Source organism: Podarcis filfolensis (assembly GCF_964270895.1).
Source record: "Podarcis filfolensis genome assembly, chromosome: 4".
Taxonomy (NCBI): domain Eukaryota; kingdom Metazoa; phylum Chordata; class Lepidosauria; order Squamata; family Lacertidae; genus Podarcis; species Podarcis filfolensis.
In genome coordinates this window covers 76,621,107-76,637,659 of record NC_139607.1, presented here as the reverse complement: position 1 = coordinate 76,637,659, position 16,553 = coordinate 76,621,107, and the positions used below count along the sequence as shown (strand labels likewise).

At 39.4% G+C, this 16,553-nt stretch overlaps 1 protein-coding gene across 3 annotated transcripts in view; it reads left to right on the top strand.

Moving 5' to 3' along the window:
• Positions 1–16,553, top strand: part of NBEA (neurobeachin) — a 361,568-nt gene that overhangs the window by 18,605 nt on the left and 326,410 nt on the right. For all 3 annotated transcript variants that reach the window (XM_083608943.1, XM_083608944.1, XM_083608945.1), the window contains exons 2-5: positions 8,015–8,246; positions 10,128–10,228; positions 10,451–10,546; positions 11,057–11,178. In XM_083608943.1, the coding sequence (XP_083465069.1) occupies positions 8,015–8,246; positions 10,128–10,228; positions 10,451–10,546; positions 11,057–11,178 (551 nt within the window). The remainder of the gene's footprint in view (positions 1–8,014; positions 8,247–10,127; positions 10,229–10,450; positions 10,547–11,056; positions 11,179–16,553) is intronic.

Genomic DNA, 16,553 nt, shown 5'->3' with positions numbered 1-16,553 from the left:
GAGGATAATAAAATATGATGGGTTGTATGAAATTCATTTATTTATTTGTAATTCAGTTAATATCCCACCCTTCCCAAAGAAGCCTGGGATGACAAACACAACATAAAGATTGCACCCCCTCAAAACAGTATCATTATCTCAGACAATGATTTTGCAGTTTCCAAGAACATTATCTTTCAGACACTAAATGCTGGAGTAAACAGGAATGTTTTTAATTCTTGATGAAAGTCAATAATGATGCTATGAGGGTGATTTGTGATTCTTCTTCCACCCTTCCACCCCCTCCCCATCTTATCCAAAGCATTGGCAAACACTTTAGAACAGCATGAAGGTCTGTAGGAAAAAGAGGAATCTGTTCATTGATGGAAGGCTCCATTGGATCAAAAAGTGTTCCATCAGCTGAGGGGCAGTAATTGAATACACCTTTATATTTTTATAAAAGAAGGTGTAAATAGATATTGACAATGGATGTTTGTCCTTAGCTGGAATGTTTATCATGGATAGTCTCTGTCATTCCTCACAATTGAAAATTGGGCAGCTGAACATTATACAAGGTACAGAGATAGCCATGGAGATGATCCAAAAAGTGGAAGGCCCATAGCTGCACAAAATGAAGAAATGGTGGCTAATGTGGAGTTCATTGTCATGAAAGATTGCTAAGTTTCTGTTTGAAAATTTGTCATGGATTGGTGGTTTCATTAAAACTTGATCAGCTGCACACAGAGATAGAGAGATCATATATCTGCCCCAAGCTGGTTTTGTTCCATCAAACAAATTGGTTTTGGACAGAAAACTACTTTGAGGTTCTTCTACCATCGTGGTATAGAAATTTTATGAAATAAATTATGAAATAAAAATAATTCAAAATCTGCCTTAAAAACCAAGTATGTATGAGGGTAGTTTCTTCCTTCCACTTTTAAAATGTTGTAAGCTGCTTTGAGCGGTTACCTCACCTGCCATGAGGGAAAAAAGACATTTTACCTTTGAAAATGCTTCCAGGAATTGAATGCATGTCATAACATTCAGTCCCTTTCTTCAGAATTATACGGAAAAAAGATGGCTACCCATCTTATATTTTCTTTTCCGTATCATGTCCTTGTACAGTGCAGACACATGGTCACTTCAGTCCACTGATTATGCTTAATCTGCAAATCAGTCTGCTATGTATGGTTCTAGAGGAGCAAAATGAGAAGATTTGCTCCAAAATGTGGAGCAAGCAAGAATCCTTCCCAACTCTAGCTGCGTATTGGGCCCTCCATTCTCTTATAATAGATATTGCATCTTAATGAAAGAATTACTGTTTGGAATTTTTCTATTCCATTTTTCTGTTTATTTCAGAAACATGCCAAATGTTTGAAATTCTAAATGTATGAACTTGACACTTTTACTCAAGTGCAGCAAAGGATTGCCTTTAGACTAGAAAGCTAATATAAATGAATTTGTGTAAATGTATAATTATTGGTTTATTGAGAACTGGATTTGTCTTACATATAATACACAATCCTAAAATCCTCCTATTACTTGTAGTAATAGTTCCTGTTAGTTCCTTAATATCATCTGATCTCAGACATCTCAGGAGAGTTGCATCAGCATGCCGAGGGATTTCAAACATTATTTGTTTAAACAAAAGAGTAAACCCAGACAGGTTTCATGTTTCCATATTTCTATTTATATAGTTGAATATCATTTACACTGAACTTTTGCTTGCCTTATTCTGCAAGGGACTACAGAGGAAAAAAGTCTTAAGCTTTGTCTGTTCAACCGTGCTGCTACAAAAATAGGCTTGATGTGCACTGGGTAATGTTTATCCACTATTCTGTGGTAATTTTGATAATTGATACCAACATTACAAAAGCAGAAATTCCCCTGTGTAGGTACTGCATGCAATACCATAAGTAAGACTTCCATATTCGTAGTGATTTGTATTCTTGAGTTCTGACTTAAATCTGCTTGGTGTTTATAGGTCAAATAATATGCACTGAACTTTAAAAATGAAATCATCCATCTTACGTCTGTTTTAAGAGTTTATTTTTTAAAATGCATTTTCTGTTCTTCTATAGACAGTTGAAATATTAATAGCCAGAAATTTAGTAATGTTCATAAGTACCGGTAACATTTATTTACTTAGACTGTACAGACTCCAAAGTTAATTCTTTATCTGTCCAGAAGGCAACTATACTAAAGAAATTGTGTAATAGGTTCTTTTTAAAACCCAAATTCTACTTTATTTAAAAAGATTTATATTCTCTGACATCTAGGTTAGTGAACAATTGATCAGTATCAAGAGTTTAAGCAATGTATCAAACGCCAGCAACATAGTTAAAACAGCAGAGGACTGAAACCAAACAGATTTTATAAAGGTCCAGAAAATTAAGTAGTGATTGTCTGAGACTGTGGTGGCATAAGAAGAGGCTCCAAGTGAGGTTTCTGAGGTAGAGCATTCTGATGGTGTGCCACAACTCCGAAGGCCCTTTCACCTGTGACCAGGTAGTAGGTATCTAACGTTGGAGTGCAGCAGCACTAGGGTCTCTGATGAAGACCTTGATGCATAGGATTTTGAAGAGTTTTTATTAGTAAGCACTTAAGTTATGTTTCAAGCAGCAGCTGGTGACGGTGCTTCAGAGATAGCATTCTACAGGGTTGGCTCCTGTTTGCTGCATAGCTTCTGTGTTCTGATCTAGCGTACATTTTTGAGAGGCAGACCTGCATATAACACACACGTGACTTTATATGGGATTGTGCTGTTGCCTTTTCTTCATTCAACCTTTCCTTGGTTAAAATTGTGCAAAGTCTTCCCTTTGTGTTAGGCCCTTTTCACAAGTTTTATGCCCCTATGTTGTCACATATGCTCTTGTATTCTTGCAGTTCAAAAAGTGAGTCGCCTGAGACGTGGCAGATCTGTTCCCTGCTATATAAATGATGTTATGTGACCCTTGTGCAGCTAACAACCCATTAAACAATTAAAACACAGTTGAACAAAAACAGCACAATACAGTACAGCTCAGCAAACACTTCTCAGGAACTGCAAAGATAACTAACTACATAATCACATTCAAAACTGACCTTCCCTTTGATAAGAATCATATCTTTGCTGCCTGGTAGATTAAACTGGATTCAGTTTGTACACTCCCATCTAGTCCATCATGGCCTACAAATACTGCTTCTGAGCATTTGTAGTCTCCCTAGGAGCAAATAAAAATGAGAAAGTGGGAGACAGCACTGACTATCTTTAACATTCATGTGACTATTCAGCCCAAATCACCTCCAATGGCTTTATGTAGATGTTGATGGGATTCAAAACAAGAAGGAAAATAGTGGAATTTCATAGGCTAAATGTGGTGGGTTAGGGTAGCTGTCTCCCAGCATGACCTTATGGGCCTTACTTTCAAAGAATGACCAGAGCCTTCAAAGCTTGGCATTTTTCAGTCCCGTTCTAGCAAAGTATCCCAAAAGGCAAAGCTGATACGTTTCTGGCTAGAAGAGAGAAGTTTACTATGATGGGTGTTCATTTGAGTTATGCATTTTGTAGAAAGCCCTGGACTGGTAAAAAGAGAAGTATTTTCCAAATTATGCTGAGGTCCAGTTAGCCTGACCGCTCTGTTTATTTCCGCACTGCCCCTTCTCCATCCAGTACTTACCTTTATCAATCATCCCCTTTCTCCAGCAAGCTCAAGCTGCAGATATGAAACCCATAAATATTATGTGTTCTGAGTTCTCCACTCTGGGAGGCAGAGAGATTACCTGCTTTGAATGGGTTGATCTTCTCTAGAAGGAACAGTTTCATAGTTGGGCGTGCTCATAGATCCACGATTATCACTGGAGGCTGAGGCAGCCATGGTGGTCAGTGCTGCATGCTCTGGCAATCTCTATATTAGACTGTTGAAACCTGCTCGAAATGGGGGTGCCCTTGAAGCCTCATCTGGTCCAAAATGCAGTGGCCAGGTTGCTGGTTGGGATTCAATTTAGAACTCATATAACCCATGGTATAAAACCGCTTCAGTAGTACCCTCACAACACCCCTATGAGGTAAAGTCAGACTGAGATAATGACTAAGTCAAATAAGTTAAAGGCAGGCAGCTACCGGTAATTAAAAAAAGATGTTAAATTGTTAGCACTAATTATTACTCTTGTACGTTTTGGCATTTAACATGAAATGGTCTTGCTAAATTATGAAGGTCTGTCAAATTTCCATGTGCAGTGGTTTCAGTATATCAAATATGTGGTGTATACAGTCAAAAATAAATTGTCTGGGTAATATGAAAAATACATTTTGTTCCTCTGTAGTTTAAGAAAGAGAAGGCTATTAGGAACTGTTGTTGAATATTGAAACATGACTGCTTATGAGGGGGCTAGAGATCCTTTAGTTTGGGCTTCATATGTGTAATATTAAAGCTTCTGATGACAATCCTAGTTACAGGTAGTGAACAAATTTGAGAGCTTTTATATACTAACACAAACCATATCACCATATTTCAGTAAATATTTGGCATCCGTCTGTCTTGAGAGACAGTGAAGTGTGCCCACAGGGGTGAAGTCAGACCACAACATTTGCAGCACTGAAGTGACCTACCTGGAGGGCAAGCCTGGACAGTGTACGGAGGTTCTGGGCTGCACCTATGACATGACCCCCCTCTGATGTTGCCCTTACTGATGTTGTCCAAAAAAAGAAAAGCAATACGTTTGGCAGCAGCTTGGCTGCAGGAGTTTTCAGAAGGAGGCGTACAAGGTGTCATAGAACCGTCTTAGCAATTCCACTCTAGATTTGTGTAGGGCAGGCATGGCCAAACTTGGCCCTCCAGCTGTTTTGGGACTACAATTCCCATCATGCCTGACCACTGGTTCTGTTAGCTAGGGATGGTGGCAGTTGTAGTCGCAAAACAGCTGGAGGGCCAAGCTTGGCCATGCCTGGTGTAGGGTATACTCATTAGCCTTTTCTTCTCCCAAAGATATCCCACAAGGCAGCAGAGGTTTAGGACCAGAGTTTTCCTTTCCTAGATGGGCTCCTTTCCCAGGTTGACAAGCCCCATCTGCCCCTCACTTCCCTATACAGCAGGTGGAAAAACTGCCTTCTTGACCGTTGGACCCACTACTCATCTCATCCGCTAAATCTGCTGGAGTCTGTCTTCGCATGCAGGGAAGTGCCTAACTCACTGAGGATTTGAAACTCATTGGCTACCCTCACTTGGTTTAGCTGGGCAGTCGAAGTTGTTCTTGGGATGTGGTTGCCGTCACATGCTGACCACTTCTAGGAGCCACAGGGAGTTGAGTGCAGGGTGGGGTACCAAAGGTGTACAAACTACCCCAGGATGACTTTCCTCCACCAGAGGTATTACCACTCCCCCAGCACCCTGTACACCCCAGATGTTTGAATAGTCTTGTAAATAATAAAATAAGATGGAGTTAATTCTGCTTAAGAGCAGAGCATACATGCAATGAGAAGTCAAAACAAGATTAGCAAGTGATGCCTTTCACTTAAAGTTTTGATTCTTTTAAAGGTCAGTAACATGGTGTGATGCCTTTATTTTGGAGCAGGAAGCTTTCTCCAAGAATCAACCACTTACTGAGATTGTGCCATGAATTACCTCAGATGTAAATTTCTCAACTCAGAATCCACAATTCATTTATCCCAGAGCAGTTTTGAAGGACACCTCTAAAGGAGTTTAATGCCTGCTGGGAAATAAACAATTTGTAAATTGATTATGCTTTCTGACATTGTTCTGTCTGTTAGAGGTAGAATGCTGGGTTTGATGGATTACCAATCTAAAGCAGTAAAAAAAAAATTTTTAAATTTGTGTTATATAGTTGAAAATAGCCTTTAATGAACTAAAATGGGCTACTTCTACATTATATGTACACATGGGTTTGTTTTTATGTTAGCAATGTGTCGGCCAGAGATTTACCTTATCAAAATATGTTGTATACATTATTAGACATACTTTTAAAATTTATTTCATACAACCATTGGGTATGTTAATGAAAACTATATTTTGCATATTTATTTTTCCATGAGAATGCAGTTTCAATAAACCCTTGTTCTTTTGAACAGCACACTTTTGCTTATTGGTTCCTTGCCTGGAATCTCTACATCAGAGCTTTCCAAATTTTTCATGTTGGTGACACACTTTTTAGACATGCATCATTTCGCAATACAGTAATTCAGTTTTACTGGGAAACTGAAGGTTAAACTAACCCCTTTCCAGCCGGGAGGAGTGCGGGGAGCGTTCATAAGACACACCTACATACTTCAGCTGACACATTAATGTGTCATGACACGCAGTTTGGAAAACTCTGCTCTACGTGTTTGTGTTATTGTGTGTTTTCCCATGAATTTTGAACCCTAAAGCTGTTGGCTTGGGAACCTCTACCTCTACAGGTTGACTCAAACATTCCTACAGGCTTTACATAAATTTAGTATTTAGCATTTCATGGAGGTTGGGGTATATGTTCACTTGCAAGATTCGGGTCTCTGGGTTGTATCCAATGCTAGTTCTACTCAGAGTAGAATCATGGATGTTAACGAACATGACTAACTTAGGTCCATGAATTTCAATGGGTTTACCCTTTCAACTATAGGCATGTATACCTACCTAAGAGATTGTCAGTGTTTGTATTTATGAATACATATGTGTGAGCCATCCTGAAGGACTAGCAAGTTGCAGAATAATTAATTGTACTTAGTAATTATTTTTTACTTATGATGTAAAGCAAGTTGGAGTTTCCATAGATCAAGTTGGGTCTGATTTCAAACTAGAAATTGTTTGATCATTATATTCTCTAATTAAAGAACTGTTGAACAAAATTATATGACTTTATTCAAGCACAGGTTACTGATTCAGAAGACTTAATAGTTACCAGAAATGTTTATAAATCAGACACTTCATGTTTCATCAACAATAAAAATAAAATTCTAAGATTTAAAGCAGAAGATGAATTTATTACACTAGATAGAGAAGAACAATTTTTTTATTGTGTTTGAGCTGTTATAGAAACTGCTAATGCTTATAATTTACTGTCTGCTAATAGATATTTGAATTACTACAGTTATCTAAGCTCAATGTTTACAGATTATTTTGTTGTCTCCCCTCCCTCACTGTTTATAATAGCTTTATTAGAGTGACATATATAAGGAAACAATTCCTTTTTTCTGATATGACAGATTTAATGCTTAGTAAAACTGAATTATTTTGTTTGGTGTGGTAGATTTTATGAGTGTCTTGGACTATTTTTTCTATAATTCTGGAAAATTTATGTGTGGCATTAATTTTTTTAACACCAATATAATGTTTTGCTAGATGGTGCCTGATATGTCACTTATTTCCTTAAGTTTGGTTTGTATATTTCTGGATTAATGACTGTGTAAAATTGTATGTTTGTTGACTTCCATTGACCAAAACTCTTTACTGTTATTCACACTGTATTTTAGAATGCTTCTTTGAATGTTTCCAATTACTGTGAGGGGCATGTCCAAGGATGATCCAAGTGATGCATTAACCAATACTGTTGGATGCAATAATTCTCTTCCTTCAGGAGAAGGAGTCTTCCTCCATTGAATGAATCTTTCCTGTGATGGAGGAAACTCCCTCTGTAAAAGAAATGGACATACTGGATATGAATGACAGTTTTTTGCCATTTAATAGCATAAAAGAATCTGCCATCTGGCAGAGCTGCCACAGCTCAGTTTCCTGATAGGATGGCCCTAAGTACGTCTGATTCTCATCAGAATACTAAGTGTTTATGGAAGACAATCTTACTTGGCTACAAGTGATCGCAAAAGAAGAAGACTAACACAACAAAGTGAAAACTGTCGTCATGTTCTGGCTGCTTCTCCGCTTGCCTTTTCAGAATTCCAGCAGAAAAAAGGAAACACAGATAGCCCTAGCAAAGTAGACCAATTTGTATAGGTCACAAAGTGTTTAGTAAGCATTAAGCTTGATTTAGGTAGTGTGCCTGAATCTTGGTGAAAAGTGCTTAGTAAGTAAATAAACATTTTCTCTTTCTGTGTGTTTGTTTTCAGCTGGTTGGTGGAGAATTCGATCTAGAGATGAACTTTATAATCCAAGATGCAGAAAGTATAACATGCATGTCAGAACTTTTAGAACACTGTGATGTAACATGTCAAGCAGAAATTTGGAGTATGTTCACCGCCATCCTCCGTAAAAGTGTCCGCAATTTACAGACCAGCACAGAAGTTGGTTTAATTGAGCAAGTGCTACTGAAGATGAGTACTGTGGATGACATGATCGCAGGTATTAACCACCAAATTAATGAGTAGAATCTAAATATTTCTGAACACTGTGGATGCTTAATCTCAGCTATCATCTGAATTCATGGGGGGGGGGTATATTAATTTTGTAACAAAGGCACATATTACCCTAGTTAGTCAGTGAGCAAACTACCATGAAAGTGGTACCCTACTCAACTCAATTGTAGCTTTTTGTACCTTTTACCAGGAAATTAGTGAAGAATTCATATTTCTTAATTGAAGTAATGCAGATTTGACCGGGGCGGGGGGCGGGATATTGGATTGGAACTTGTGTCTGTCACTAATGAATATAACAAAATCCTAATAAACCATTATTTCTCTATCTGCACTTCCTCTAGTTAATGGAAGCAATGAAAAAGTGACCTGGTTTACAAATCACATTAAACCACAGTTTAAAACACACTGTAATACTGGGGTACACTGCTCTAAAGTTCCTGTGCCTATTCCCCCCCCCCCAACCTGTGCTGCTACCACACTGGGGACACAATAAGATGGAGTTTGACTTGTCATGTCATCTGAACCTGGGATAGTTCTTTGTGTCTGCAAACAACCATAAGCAGTAACCAAGGTTTGTTCCTGCAAGGTGCAGTTGAATGGCCAGTACAGTGGTACCTTGGTTTAAGAACAGCCCTGTTTACGAACTATTCAGTATACGAACTCTGCAAAACCGGAAGTAGGGTTCCTGATAGCAAACTTTACCTCGGTCTACGATTGGAAGCCGAATGGTGGAAGGGCAGTGGCAGCGGGAGGCCTCATTAGGGAAAGCGTGCCTCAGTTTAAGCACAGCTTTGGTTTAAGAACAGGCTTCTGGAACTGATTAAGTTCGTAAACCAAGGTACCACTGTAGTATCTTTTGTGGCTAATAAAAAATAGCAACTGCATGTTGAATTTCCCCTTTCCCACACAATTATGTGAAGTAGACTAAATTGTGGTATGAGGTCCCATGTTCCCTACAAACCCTGGGTCATGTGGCCAGCATGACTAAACCGCTTCTGGCGCAATGGAACACCGTGACGGAAACCAGAGTGCACGGAAACGCCGTTTACTTTCCCGCGGCAGCAGTACCTATTTATGTACTTGCACTGGTATGCTTTTGAACTGCTAGGTTGGCAGGAGCTGGGACAGAGCAATGGGAACTCACCCCGTTGCGGGGATTCGAACAGCTGACCTTCTGATTGGCAAGCCCAAGAGGCTCAGTGGTTTAGACCACAGCGCAACCCACATCCCTTGAAATATAGACTTGGAGGATCTGTATTGGAGGGTCTATATTAGTAGTCACAGGAAAGGAAGGATAAATAATCTTCCAGCTTGATATACAGTGGAACCTCGGGTTACAGACGCTTCAGGTTATGCGTTTTCGGGCTGCGCACTGCGCTGAACCAGGAAGTACTGGAGCGGGTTACTTCCAGGTTTCGGCTCTCGCGCATGCACAAAAGCACTGAATCGCGACCCGCGTGTGCGCAGACGTGGCGCTGCAGGTTGCGAACACCGCAGGTTGCGAACGTGCCTCCTGCACGGATCACATTCACAACCCGAGGTTCCACTGTATCTTCTGTTTCTTAGGGGGCAATAGGAATAAAGTTTTATAAACAAATAGCTTTTTGACCTGAGATGCCCCCAAATGGTAAACAACATATTAAAATAGAAACCAGATAAGAGAACATTCTAACAAATGTGTTGGTTTGTTACTTTTAGTCATTTAAAAGCAGGATCATTTTATTAATAGCATGTAATGGTAGTAGGAGTTTTATAGCTGGAGGCAGTATTAAGGGTTGGGGAAGCTAGCATTCAGAAAGTTTAATTTTAAAATCCAGCTTGAACAACATTTGAACAAATTCTAGTGTACTTTTATTTTTCTTTGAAGATCTTCTCGTAGACATGTTGGGGGTACTTGCCAGCTACAGCATCACTGTCAAGGAGTTGAAACTTTTGTTCAGCATGCTTCGTGGTGAAAATGGAATATGGGTAAGCTGTATCTGGTGCAATGATGTTTATGATTTATTTTATTTGTCCATAGATTTGTGTGAAATTAAAAGTTTGTCTCTGTTTTAAATATTGTTTTTGCTAACTGCTTGCAGAATTATTTTCTAGTCTTGTTAGGAAACTTGCAAATAGTGAATGCATTGCAAAGATAATCATTATCAGGTGGTTGTATTTTACAGTTCCACAATTGTGTTTTTTTGACAGCCTAGACATGCAGTCAAGCTCTTGTCAGTCCTTAATCAGATGCCACAAAGACATGGTCCTGACACTTTTTTCAACTTCCCAGGCTGCAGTGCTGCAGTAAGTTTTAAACAATATCTATCTTTCCTAAATGAAAATTAAAAGTTTAAAATTCATAAGAAATAAGAAATGAAATCCTTATCTATTGGGTAAATGTATTTTGCAGTCTTTGAGGAAATATAGTTGGTAAATATTCTACATATAATAGTGCTATTTTTCTGTATTATAACACTTGGGATAAAGATTCCTTTTAATATACTTTACCCAGTAAAATAGTTTGCATTAGGAACTACTGTGGGCTCCACTCCTCTATTACGCCATGCCATTGTTTGGTATGTTCTTAGCGTATTTTTTTAAAAAAGAGGTGAAAAAGAGTAAACCCTGACTAAAATTGTTGACCAATTGGTTTTAAAGTCCTGTTGTCGCCTCTAACTCATTATTCTAGTATTAAGGTATGTGATGGTGTGATATGCAGATTTGCTCATAGTGAGATTAGAAATAGTTTTATTGCCTAAAAATGTAATTTAGCATTCTGGCACAATACATGTTATTGTTTTACTTTTTTTATAGGCAATTGCATTGCCTCCTATTGCCAAGTGGCCTTATCAAAATGGGTTTACGCTTAACACTTGGTTTCGCATGGATCCATTGAACAATATTAATGTAGATAAGGATAAACCGTATCTCTATTGGTAAGTAAAATCTATGTATTCTGATCCTACTTTTGAAATGAAAAAATTATTGAGTTCATTTTTAATATTTATTGAAGTGATTTGTTACTTAGATCAGCAATAGCCAATAGGCAGAATGAAGGCTGGACCTTGGTTGCACATAATTTTATATGATTTTTATTGAATTTGCAGCATTTTCATTAAGCTAATATAAATTGTTGTCCCGTGTTGCATTCATAATGAAAATAAACATGTTATCAAAAGTTGAGAAATGTACATATTTCGATACTTCATTCCTGTTCCAGGCCTGTGATACCCTTCATACTTTTCACCTCTGCAGGAATCAAATTCTGTATCAAAATACATTTATGGCTTCTAGATTTCTGTCTTGAATTAGCATTCAGTTCATTAGCATCTATTTGTATGGTGAAGTATAGGTTTTCAGAGTGTCATGTACTTGAAAGAAAAACCTGAATGATTAATGAGACTAAAATTTTGTCCATCTGAATTTCTACCTGAACTTTTTAAAGGCCCATTTTGCAAGATTTTATAAAATAACAATCTTAGATTACGAAAAAGTAAATGTGTTGTTGAAAAACACTTTATTGAATATGTGTATATGCTGCATAGATTTGCATGCCAGGAATTGGATCTTAGAAGTAGCCTCTGGCTCCCTGAGAAATGTGCATGCAACTCATAGTTTTTACAGTGTAATATGTGAAGTAGCCCTGGCAAAGAGCAATTTGGTGCCAGTTATTTTAAGGATCAGAAGTCTTCTTTTTCTAAAAAAAAGGATTTCCAAACTGTGATTCAGTCAAGTGCCTTGCAAGACTCTGAGGACAAAGTTGTTGGACTTCATAGTGTCTTATATGCCACTATCACAGCAAATCTAGTAGAGGTGTCCATTGCTGCATTTGGTCCAATGTTATGAGATCATTTCATTTAAACTATCCTGTCTGATCATGTGGATAGGATACTAGGATACTTGATCCAACCACATGCCCTCTGGACTACTTCCCTTCCTGACTGATTTAAGCTAGCTGGAGTGGTGTGGTTGAGTAGGTTCAGGGTGTTGTGAATACATTATTGTGTGATGTGGGGGTAGCAGCCACCCTTAAAGAGGCAGTGGTGTGGCTGCTACTTAAAAAGCCCACATTGGACCCATTGGTATGAAATAACTACCAAGCATTTTCCAATATTGTGTTTGCGGGAGGAGGTTGTAGAAAGAGTGGTAGCAGAAAAAACTGCAGGTGTTCCTGATAGATAATGATTAGCTGGATCCCCTTCAGTCTAGGTTTAGGCCTAGTTTTAAGATTGGCATTGGTTGCCCTGATGGATGACTTGTATCAGGAGATAGACAGGGGGAATTGCTACAGTGACCTTGCTACTCTTACCATTGACCACAAATTCTTCATAATTGACTGAGTGTGATGATCATTGTACTATAGTGCTTCCTTTCCTATCTGCATACTCAAGTCCACACAGTAACATTGGAGGAGCATTCTTTGAGCTCCTGGCGCTTATTCTGTGGGGTTGCTCAGGGCACCTTTATGTCCCAAGAGTTATTAAACATCTATATGAAGCCATTTGGAGTGATCATTAGGAGTTTTGCAGCATGGTGCCATAGGTATACTGATGAAACACAGTTCTGTTTCTCCATAACATTTGAATCAGGTGTGGCTGTGAAATTCCTGGACTGGTGCCTTAATGCAGTGGTGGACCGGATGAAGCCCAATATACTGAGTTTGAACTTTTGGAGGATCGTGGCTCTGTTACAGTGTATGTGTCTGAACCCACTCGTGTGTCCAGCACTTATGTGAATTCATACACACACTACCAAGAAGTTTTGGATGTTTTGCTAGAGTTACGAAGTGCCTGTGTTATGAATATATGTTTACCTGATGCCCACAATAAGTTTTCACACAAAAGCAATTTTAAAAATTGGTTTATTACATGAAATGTGAGTGATAGAATATATAAATGCTGCTTCAGATAGCAAAATTACTATTTAAGCAGGCAGCAAATCCTACACACCTTGATCTAAAGAGTGACAGCATCCCTAACCATTCTCAAAATCTGTGTCCTGAAGTGGAGCATAGTGTCAGGCTGGTCCTCGGGAGCACTATTGATGCTGAGGGGATTTACCAATTTTAAGGCAAGACAGTTCAATCCAGAAATCTGGGTTAGTTAGTACATGGCGTTTTTCCTACATGGGTGTAATGGGGGGGGGGGCATAAACCCATGCACACATTTTCAAAAATTACTCTAGCTTTCCAGCATAAAAGACACATGATTTTCATGTGGCTTTATACATGGAAAATGTTGTATATGAAGAAATCCTTGGGATAAGCTTGGTGCATTTTGCTTCATTTTTGGTGCTGCTTATTTTGACATGCAGGAATTCTTCACAAGTTGACAATTGATTTAATTAGAGATTTTGCTGCATATCCTGGAGTGGGATTGTTCAAATGTCTGGAAATAAATCAAAGCAGAATGTCAAGTTTTCTGCAGCATATTTCGAGGTGAACGGAGGACATGTTTCTGCTCCCATTCAAATGAGCAAAATCTAACATGAAGGAATATTCCTCCAAACCTCAATTCGTATGTGAGCAGAGGTGGCAGAACTTGATATTTAAATGGTTAGTTGGAGCTGCAACTGATATAAACTTAGTGATTTTTTAAAATGTTACATTCTTTTATCATTAATTACTTAATGTGATGACTATGACCCAGCCACCTTTAGTTCCTGGCCACCTGGAGAAGGAGACCTGGCCACAACAGTTTACCCCTCTCTTGTATTTTCCCCTTCCCTCATTGAAGTACTTGCTACTACCAGATTATTTACAGGTAGTCCCTTATTGAAAAGCCTCCAAGGGGTCTCTGAAGGCTCCTTAGGTAGGAAATTAAAGCTCCAAATGCTAGAGGGTTTAGAACCTGAGACTATAGGAACATAAGATTTGCCCTGCAGAATCAGGCCAGTGACCCAGTTAGTACAGCATCCTATTCTCACACCGGCCAACCAGATGCCTCTGGGAATCTGTCAAGCAGGATCTAAGCACATGAGCACTCCCATAAGCAAATGGTGTTTAGAAGCATTGCTGTCTCCAGCTGTGGAGGTTTAAACAATGAGTTTACTAAGATGAAGAAATACAGAGTTTTAAAAGAGAGGAATCAGTTATAGAAAACTGGTATTTTGGGGTTTGGAGAAAAATTGTCAAAACAAGGTAGATTAAAACACATTCACTTTCTTTGGATTAAATCTCATATAGGTATATAAATTCAATAAACAACCACAACAACACTCCCTAAACAACCCTTCTTCCTCATCATGCTGACTCCTGCATTTATCTACTTGCCTTCTGTCTGTTTGTCTTTTTTAGACCTCCCTTTTCAGTCACATGCTTCTCCCTGCAAGCAAGTTTAGAGCTTTTAAGTTTCCTGACCCCAGAGAGAGATGCTTTATGAGCATTAGGGCATACATTGGAACTCCAAGTTAACTCTATACACCCTAAATAAGCACGAAAAAATATGGATTCCCAATTTATACAGGTGTCCCACCACATACGTGGGGTTGTGTTCTGGGATTGAAATCACATAAATTGGGGAGCATGCCACTTTAATAGTGAGGGCGCACAGGGAGGAGAAGGGGGAGAGAGACGTCCATCACCAGGACTGTTGCCCCTCCACTTGGGGCTGCTGCCTCTAGCCTTCCCTTCAGTCACTTCCAGGTAGTGGCCCTGAGTAACTTCTGAGTAGCAGTAGTTCACTTTCTTTGCTTTCCTTCTCCCCTTCCCATTTTGACCCAGCTGCTCTTGTTGCCCTTGGCCACCCCTATCGGCTCAGCTACTCACACTTTCCCACCCCCACCCCATTCTCCTCCATGCTCTGGTCCTGCCTGGTTTGGAGACGGATTTGTTCCTCTCCCACTGGCTTGGGCTGGCATGGCTAGTTGGGCAGTCAGTCACTCATTCACTCATTCTCTAGGGTGCCCCTGAGGGGTGCTTCGGGGCACAGTGGGCAGGCGCTGATCCCATGTGCTCTGGTCCCCTCCCCCTGCCTGCCTATCTCTTTTGTCTGAGGTTGAGTGGCCTGGCAGTGGTGGCTCAGGACTTGCACAGTGCATGGGCGATCGCACATGGGTGGTGGCGGCTCTGACTGCCTGCTTTCACCTATTGTTTGGTGCCACAGCTGGGTGTGCACCGACACGTGCCCCAAAGTGCCCGGAGTGTGGATCTGAGCCACAGGTAGGAGTGGCCAATCTATTTCCCAGCGCTGCATGTATACGTGGTTGCATATGGGTCAAACACAAGTAAGTGAGGGGATGCCTGTATACAAGCGGTAAAGTGCAACTCTTTCGCAATTTGCTACAAATTAACAGTTTAAGCTTATGAAGACCGTGAAGTTTTGAAGATGTTTGGAAAACGTCAGAGGATCTGTCAGTTCCCCTGAACAGATTTTGGTGGTGCATAGGGTGCTGCTGGTGGGAAGTAAGAGCCATTCCGTCACGGCAGATACATGCTGTCAGATATTACCCTGTGGTCATAGAATCATAGAATTCTAGAACTGGAAGACACCCCAAAGCTCATCCAGTTTAACCTCATGTAATCCAGGAATCTCAATTAAAGCACCCGTGGTAACTGTTTAGTAAAGCTCTCTTGTATATATTTCTTTATTATACTGCGCTAAATGTTTAACGTAAATGACAAGAGCAACAAAAAGCACCACATAGAAGCAAGAGGATTATCTTTTAGTGATTATAAACAAGAAAAGTAGGCAGATGAGCTCTTGCTTTTCTACTTCTGGTGCCTTTGATTATGGAAAGGTAGAAATAATAGCCAATGTTAAATTTGATAATCTGAATTAACACCATTCAATAGAACAGCTGTTTAGAATTTTAACTGAATGGTAATGGTAACAGACACAACAATGTAAGGTTGAAAAGGCTTTAAACAAATTTGTCCACACAGACTTGAAAAAAAATATTTGTAACAAAGCAAATATAATGGATTCAGAACACACAGAGTAACAAATCTACCCTCTTTTGTGAAGGACCTGACTACTTCTTGTTTTGCCAAATTATCAGATTGTTGGAACAAGGTCATGCACGTTCAAATCCCTCCTCTGCCATGAACTGATGAGATAGTAGCAAAAAAGTCCTTAAAACTTAGCTTCACTTCCGGATCTGTAAAAGGGGATGTCAGTGATGTATGTCAGAGCTGGTGCAAAGACAAGCATTGCAAAGTGTTTAAAATGTTTATTAAGTTAGAAGATGCCCGAAGCATTTGAAAAGATGTCATACCGCATTGTGCAGATAGTGGCAGAAGGCCAGTCAACTATTTTCCATTATTCTAGATTCCAGGATTTGATCTTTATTGTAAATAACTAAAGCAACAATC